This window comes from Cannabis sativa, chromosome 4 (assembly GCF_029168945.1).
Source record: "Cannabis sativa cultivar Pink pepper isolate KNU-18-1 chromosome 4, ASM2916894v1, whole genome shotgun sequence".
NCBI lineage: Eukaryota > Viridiplantae > Streptophyta > Magnoliopsida > Rosales > Cannabaceae > Cannabis > Cannabis sativa.
Window position 1 is genome coordinate 9,179,392 of NC_083604.1, and position 8,269 is coordinate 9,187,660.

The 8,269-nt window shown below is 27.7% G+C and overlaps 1 protein-coding gene across 1 annotated transcript; it reads left to right on the top strand.

Annotated features, from left to right (window-relative positions):
• Positions 1 to 269: 269 nt before the first annotated feature.
• Positions 270 to 5,830, top strand: LOC115712603 (flavonoid 3',5'-methyltransferase). Its single transcript, XM_030640907.2, has 5 exons — positions 270 to 422; positions 524 to 609; positions 4,148 to 4,292; positions 4,430 to 4,561; positions 5,290 to 5,830. The coding sequence occupies exons 1-5, from the start codon at positions 363 to 365 to the stop codon at positions 5,587 to 5,589; spliced, it is 723 nt and encodes a 240-aa protein (XP_030496767.2). The 5' UTR covers positions 270 to 362; the 3' UTR covers positions 5,590 to 5,830.
• The last annotated feature ends 2,439 nt before the right edge of the window (positions 5,831 to 8,269 follow it).

The window sequence follows — 8,269 nt, forward strand, 5'->3', positions numbered from 1 at the left end:
AATAAGTCCCCATAATATATTACTCCAAATTTACACAGCACAAATGAATTTATTTATTTATTTTTTGACATACAAATGAATTTAATTTTGATTTTGAATCAATTTTAGATTCCTAAGATTTTCTTCTTCTATTATTAGTAGATTCCTAACATTTGACGGAAGGTATAAAAGTCATTTATGTGAGTTTGCCTAATAAAAATAGGTTAGGTTACTATATTACTAGCACTACCCACTTCTCAACTACTATAAAAAGAGCAACTCAACACCTTTTCTAATAATTATTTTTTGCAAGACTCCTTTAATTTTTTCTTTTTTGTTTCATTATCAAAGTTTGAGCTGATTTCTTGTACGGACGAAATAAAATGGCAGAAGAAGTAGCTATACAGGATAAGAGTATCCTTAAATCCCCAGCACTTGTACAGGTAATTTATCAATTTATTATTTAATACAAAATTTATTAATGTATTAATTTCTTCATCAAATTAATTAGTATTTGATTTTTGATAATTTCATTTGCATGCAGTATATCTATAAAACATATTGTTATCCAAGAGAACACGAGCAGTTGAAGGGGCTTAGGGAAGCCACTGTCAAGAAATATAAAATAGAGTATTTTTTTTCTTCCTTAATCTTTTTTATTTTATAATTAGTTTATTGCCTAAAATTAATTTAATTTAATTTGCGTACATATATTGAGGAAATTATATTATATACTCACATTACTTTACTTTTTTAATTTATATACCCACTTCTTTTTAGATGATGTTCCTATTATACTCATTAGATTAACATAAATTATGTGTTAGAATTAAAATAGAGAGGGAGGGTATATTGGACAACTCACTCATAAAAGTTGGTACATTTTATTGAAATTTAATATGAGTATATTTTTGACTAATGGATATAAAAAAGAGGGATTCTTCAACTTATCCCATATATATATGTATACACTTGGTCTCATTTGTGCTAAAGGCTAATTCTCTCATTTTTATCATTTATTATTTGGGATAATTGTGGCAAAATTCTTCAAAAATTTAGGGTTAATGTAAATTAGTCTCCAACCTCGAAAATTAGCAATAATAATTCTCAAGGTTACATTTTTCGTAATTCCGGTAGTCCCTCTTTCTAAATGAACCATTAAACCCAAATAAAATGCCACATGTCAATTTTTATTAGTCTAAATAATAATTTTAATTAAAAAAAAATCTAAAAACTAAAATATAAAACTAAAAAATATATTTTAAAAATTATAAATTTATTTTATTTATTTATTTATTTATTTTTTTAAATTTTAAAATCATAAATATTTCCTTTTATATTTTTTCTCTTCCTCTTCTAAATCTCCGGTGACACTCTGATTCCCACCCCAACCACATCTTAACTCTAGCACCCATTCCTAGCCAACCCCAACCGGACCCCAAGCACCCCACCCCACAATTGGCCACCAAAAACCCACATATTTTAGTTTTCTATTTTATTTTAAAATAAAATGAAAAACTCTAATTTTTATCAGGCTACACTCTATGTGCCGCACTCTCTCTTTCTCTCTTTGCCTTCTCCCTTGCGGTGTCGGCTTAACATCTCTAGTGGTGGTGGTGGTCAAAGCATACCAAAAAATTGAAAATCCCCCGATCTTAAAACCCAAAATCCAGTTCTCCCTACTATCCTTGATCTGTCGAGCTCACCCCCCCCCCCCTCCTCTCTCTCTTTCTCATCGTTGAACAGCCACGGCCAGGCCCGACGCCGTCCATTCTCAGTCCTCCAAGCTTGAAATGAACCCTAGAAACTCGAAATCCAAACCTTGACCTTCCACCCTCAAGCCCCTTGGCTGTCAGTCATTCTCCATCTCTCCTTCTCAACAGTGCATGATGTGCGAGCTCTGATCACCCCAGGCCAAAATGGAGGTCATCCATGACCTCTCCAAGTCTTGAGATCTTGTGGTGGTACTCTGGGGGAGCTCTCATGGCTCGGTGAAAGAAGAAGAACATGAAAAATAAATAAAAATAAAAGATAAAATAAAATAAAATAAATTTATGATTTTAAAATATATTATTTATTTTATTTTATTCTAATTTTTTTAAGTAAAATTATTATTTAGACCAATAAAAAGTTGACACGTGACACTTTATTTGAGTTTAACAGATCAGTGTGACCTTGAAGACTATTATCTTTAATTTTTGAAGTTGGAGATTAATTTGTATCAACCCTAAATTTTTTGGAACCTTTGTTGTAATTATCTCTTTATTATTTCTTTTAAATGGCATTTGGTGTTTGGTTATGAAGAATGAAAATATATGAATATAAATGGGAATAGAAATAGGAATTAAATTTAAAATATATAATAAAAATTGATAAAAAAAAAATTATTAATTTTTTTTTACCTTGCATTGAAATGATCATTCATTCTATTTCAAAATGATATAGTCATTTCACCAAAATGATGAAAAAATCATTCCATTGAATAAGAATGACATTACCAAACAAAAGAATACAATAAAAATTATTTTATTTCCATTCTATTTTGTTATTTCTAACCAAACGTCACATTAGTGTGTAAGTAAAAAATTATAAGAGTAGAATTAATTCAATAAACAATGATCTTTAAAAGATAATACCAAATAATACTGTTTCTTTTTACTATAAAAAATATACTAATTCATTTTTTTTTAAAAAAAGGTAAACAGACATAAAATAGGAAAAAAAAAAAACCATTTTAAGAAAATGTTGCTAATATATGAGATCAACATTGGCTTATTAAACCGTTAAAGTTATTATTTTTTCTTTTTGAATTTTGAATTTTTATAGTTTTGAAGGCATAAATTTGTAAAAATATGTTTTTTTTTTCAAAAAAAAAAAAAAAAAATTTATGGGAAAATATTGGAAAAAAGTTAAATAAATATATAAAAAAAAAACAGCATAAGCTACCTGATTACTCCTTTTGGTAGGGTACCTGTTATCCTTACCTAATTTTTTCAATTTTTTTCAATCTTCCCTTAAAATAATATTTTGAAAAAAAAAACTTATATTTTCACACGAAGTATAAAATCTATAAAATTTATAATTTCCATTTTTTTTTATATTTAACATAATTTATTCATTATTTTGGCTTCATTTTACCAGGCCCATTACATTTTCTTCTCTTCAATTAAGTGGACATTATATTATATATATATATATATCATTTAAATATTTCTATGCAAATCTTGAATTATTTAGGGAAATTTATAAGTTTGTATACATTGTATTAATTAATTATTTTATTGAATAAATACTATTTTAAATTCCGTGTTTCACAAAAATTACTGTTTAGATTATTAAATAATAAAATAGACTCTGTATTTTTCAAAATCGTAAAATAGGACCTTGTGATTTTTTTAATATAACCAGCTAGAAAACAATTTCTAACACGAATAGAGTCAAAAAAATGTAACTAATTTTGTCATAATATCTCTAAATCAGATTATTATTAGGTTTTATTTTAATAAAAAAAAAATCAATTTAGAGTCTTATTTGTTCTATTTTAAAAACTACATGGTTTATTTTATCATTTAATAAAACAGATGGTTCAATTGACAATTTTTATAAAATATAGGGTCTGAAATAATATTTACCTTATATTATATGTGAAGAAAACTTATTTATAATTTACTGTACATTGTTAACTACCAAAAACATATTCTTAGTTCTATATTATACGAGTGTACTTTTAATGAGTATTCCTCATTTATGTGTAATATTATGAAAATTTGAGTTTTTATGCTTAGTTTTTTTATCTAATTAATACTTTTTTAATTTTTATATTATATGAGTTGGGATTGTTCTATCGGCTGAAAAAGAAATTAAAAAAAAATCGGTAAAAAAAAAGTTGAGTTTGACTTAAGTGTATCTTGTATATAAATATATTTTTGATATAGTATAAAAATGATATTTTTTTAATTAAGTAGTTAAATTATGCATAGAAATTTAATTTTCTTTTTTTATTATTTGTTATTGGATCAAAAATTAATAGTTTAATATTTTTAAAATTAATATTTATAGTTAAATTATTTAGTAAGCATCAATGAGTAATACTTGTTAAAAAGTGTTATATGTATTAATTTGAGTATATATAAATTAATTAATTAATCTATATATATAATAACTGCAGGAGTTTGATGGGTGTGCCTGTGGATGAAGGACAATTACTGTCGATATTTTTGAAAGTGATGAATGCAAAGAAGACTATTGAAATTGGAGTCTTTACTGGTTATTCTCTTCTTACCACTGCTCTTGCTCTTCCTCATGATGCCAAAGTAAGATCGTATTTGTAATATTATTAATTTAAATAATGTATATTTTGGGTTGTTTATTAATTATCAATAATTTTAAAATAAATATCACCGAGTAATAGTGAGTTAAGTAGGTCTGAGAGTTTTAAATTAATTTGTAGATAACAGCCATTGATCCAGATAGAGAAGCTTATGAAGTTGGGCTACCGTTCATTCGAAAAGCTGGTGTTGATCAAAAAATTAATTTCATTGAGTCTGCGGCTTCTTCTGTCCTTGAAGATCTCAATAACAATGTAAGTAATCTCATAAAATCTTATATTATATATTCTATACATTGCATAGATGATAATTATGTTTGATTAATTAACTTTCACAACACGATTTAAATCTTTGATTTCTTTTTTTTTTATTATTATTATTATTATTTTATTTTTATTATGCAATAGTGCATTAACGATAAAAAAATTCAAATGACTATTTTTTAAATTAAATATTGACATTTTAATTGGAAGACAGACAAGCCTAAGCAAGAATGTAAAAATATTTTAGCTCAATGTGTTAAATTTAGTATAACAATAAATATAATTTTTGAAATTACATTTTATCATTAATTATTAATAATATAATTATATATATTTTTAATTAAAATATTACCATCAATTATTTCAAGTATTAATGATATTTTACCCTTTTTTTTTATTAATTTACATCTTAAAATGCAATGTAGCATTTATTCTTTTTTTTTTTTTGTTTCAAATTTAACACTACATTTACGTAGTCTAAGACTATGTTAGCAAAACTTTGATTTTATTAGGCGTCGAATTACTTTCTTAAGAAGCTACATTGATTAGCTTTTATGAAGAAAAAAAATAGAACTTAGCATTATTTTGAAGTAGTTTTTAATTAGACTAATAAGTCCAAACACAGTGAAAGAATAATATACTTATAAGTACATGCATTTGTACTTATATAAATTTTAAACTAATTAATAATTAAATCATGTTATTACTTTGTTCCGCAGGAGAAAGAAGTAGGGAGTTATGATTTTGCATTTGTGGATGCTAACAAGGATGGTTACCTAAAATATCACGAGCAACTTGTAAAACTGATTAAAATTGGAGGAGTGATTGTATACGATAACACCCTATGGTTTGGATATGTGGCCTATTCTGATCATGAAGAAGAAATGATTGATGATTTTTTTAAGGAAAATAGAAAAATCATGAGAGAAGTCAATACCTTTTTAGCTAATGATAATCGATTTGAGATATCTCTTGTTTCTGTTGGAGATGGACTCACCATCTGTAGACGTCTTTATTGATCATTAATTTATATTAAGAGATCGATACACATAATAATACTCTACCAATGTTATATATCCCGTGGAACCAGCTTTTTCTTTCCGAACTACGTGACACTCTGAAAATAATCGAGAGAAAGGCTTTCATATAACTGTATGTGAAAATTTAAGTCTTCTCTCTATTTTAATAAATGAGCTAGCTGCTTAATTGCTACTCTTGTATTTTTTTTTTTTTTTTTTAAATAATGAGATTGCTACTCTAATTTATTTTGATTGGTCTTCAATTACCACTTTTTATGGGTGGAGTGATGATGTGAAAAAGCAATATGTAAGTATACTTATCATTTTTATAAGTAACATCTAAATACGTGAGATCGTTTTCACAAGAATTGTAACTAAATAACAATTAATTGAATTTTTATTTTTATTTAACAATCGAAAAATAATTTTTTGAACTAACTAATTAAAAGCGATAATAGAACAATGAAAACAAATAAACAAAATTTAATCAAGAAATAAAATATTAAAAATTAATTCCAACCGCTTCCACTTCATATTTCAATAATGCAAAACCAACCATCTTCTACCTAGTGTGATAGGATAAGAATTAACAATGAAAAACTATGAAGGTTCTTGAAGAAAATATGAATAACAATGGAGGAAACTTATTGCTATATTGATCTTAACATATGTGTTACAAGGCTTGATTTTCCAAAAATTCTTTTTCCTCGTGGAAGTTGGTTTTATTTATAGTGGCACTATTAGCCTTGACATACATGTGGTCCCAAAAGCTAAAGCATGACCTGAGTTGTACTTATAAGCTCAACACTCAAAGGGAGTAGTGGAAGTAGTGGTAGTTGGGTGTCAGTTCGTACGGACACTTACAGATTCGGTCTCCACTACCATTTGTATATCCACTACTTACCCAGGCTTTATAAAGGCATCGAGGCTCTTTTAGCTTGTCCCCATCACATACATTATACGTGGTTTTCATACCTTGTATCTTCGTAACTTGTACTCTTCCACCTTGCATTTTATTAATTTACCATGTGTTAAAGTATATTATCTCACTAGTTACCCAGGCTTTGCAAAGGCAACGAGGCTCTTTTAGCTTGTCCCCATTACATACATTATACGTGGTTTTCATACCTTGTATCTTCGTAACTTGTACTCTTCCACCTTGCATCCCGAAGTTTACCATGTGTTAAAGTATATTATCTCACTATAAGGTCTTTGGTGAGGGGTCAGTAGTGACTCTCGCATCTAATTCTTATGAAATGGAGCCCGTACAAGTGAGTAAATGTGCATAGCAAGGGACACCTCGTGAGTGGGTCCCTCGCTTGATGATTGAAGCAGAGGGTAGTGAGGGGTTTTCCCTTACGAGGTGAGGTAGAGCGAGACTGTAATGACCGCGTAGTTTTAATATGAGAATTAGCATAAAATTATGGTTTAATTTTAGAATTAGAATTTTAATTATTATTTATGCAATTATGGAGATATATTAGAATTCTAGATGTACTAATCATGATATATGTGAATTTTTTTTATTTTCATATTTTATGCTCAGAACAGTAGAATGCGACGCATGACCTATAAAGTCACTTTATTATAATTTAGTACCTTAGAAATAGCAAGGCAATATAGTTAGATATTTATAATATCGAGAATGTTCAGGATTATGGTTTAGGATTATTTTACCACTAAATTTTTAAATGCTTCTTGGTGAAAAGGAGAGAAAATTACTAATTTGACCCTAGTTTTGTCTTTATTGGGCTAGTGGATTCTGTAGTAATCTCTTGAGTAGTTAATTAAGTATAAGCTGATTTTTTAATTAAATAATTGTCATTTATTGTTTTTAGCCTATAAAATTACGAGTTAGAACCAAACTTTCTCTTTCTTTCTTCTTATTTGCTCGACCAATCTTAGGGCAACAACCAGGGGGATTTTATCAGACGATTTATATCTTAAGATTTGAGGAATGATCTAGCTAAGTTAAAATAATCTTCTTCTTCTTGTTTTTCAAAGCTAAAGTAAGGTTTCATGCTTTAATTTTAGGGTTTTGGTTTCTATACGAGCTAGTTGTTTAGGGTTTACTTTGTTGGGTTGTTTTATGGTTAATTATGTTGATTTTGGTCTATTTTGGTTGTTATTCTTGAGCCTAGATAAAGTTTGAGCTTTTGAGCTCAAACTTTGCTATTTAATGCTAAATTTCATTTCAAGGGCTTATTATTATTTTTATTACTTAAATTATGTTTGTTGTGGCATAATTAGGTGCTCTGGAAGGTTTGGTTCGATTTGGGGTTAAATTGAGTTGTTGGTGAAGTTTTTAGGGTTTCCTGCAAGGAACAGATTAATCAGTTCTGGCATTCTTGTAGAACCGGTTAACTGTTTCCCCAGGCAAAACCCTAGAAACTGATTTTCCATTTTGGGAATCTAGTTTACCAGTTCTAGTAGTTTTAGAACCCTAGTTTTTTTTTATTATTATTATTTTTATTTTTTTTTATTTTAGTGATATTTAGGGTATTTCCACGCTATCCATCGATAGGGAAACTTCTAGTTTTAATTAAGTCCCCAAAAAGTGATTTAGCGTATCACTCAGTTTTACGAATGTTATAACTTAGGGGCTTTTAAATCGTCCAGCAGCAGTTTCCACTTAGGTTGATCAGCACACCTGAATTCAAAATCAAGGTAAGATTAACAT

Coding starts and splice junctions, on each gene's coding strand:
- LOC115712603 (XM_030640907.2), top strand. CDS start 363: ATGGCAGAAGAAGTAGCTATACAGGATAAGAGTATCCTTAAATCCCCA. Junction 4,293..4,429: donor CTCTTCCTCATGATGCCAAA/GTAAGATCGTAT, acceptor ATTAATTTGTAG/ATAACAGCCATTGATCCAGA. Junction 4,562..5,289: donor TTGAAGATCTCAATAACAAT/GTAAGTAATCTC, acceptor TTTGTTCCGCAG/GAGAAAGAAGTAGGGAGTTA.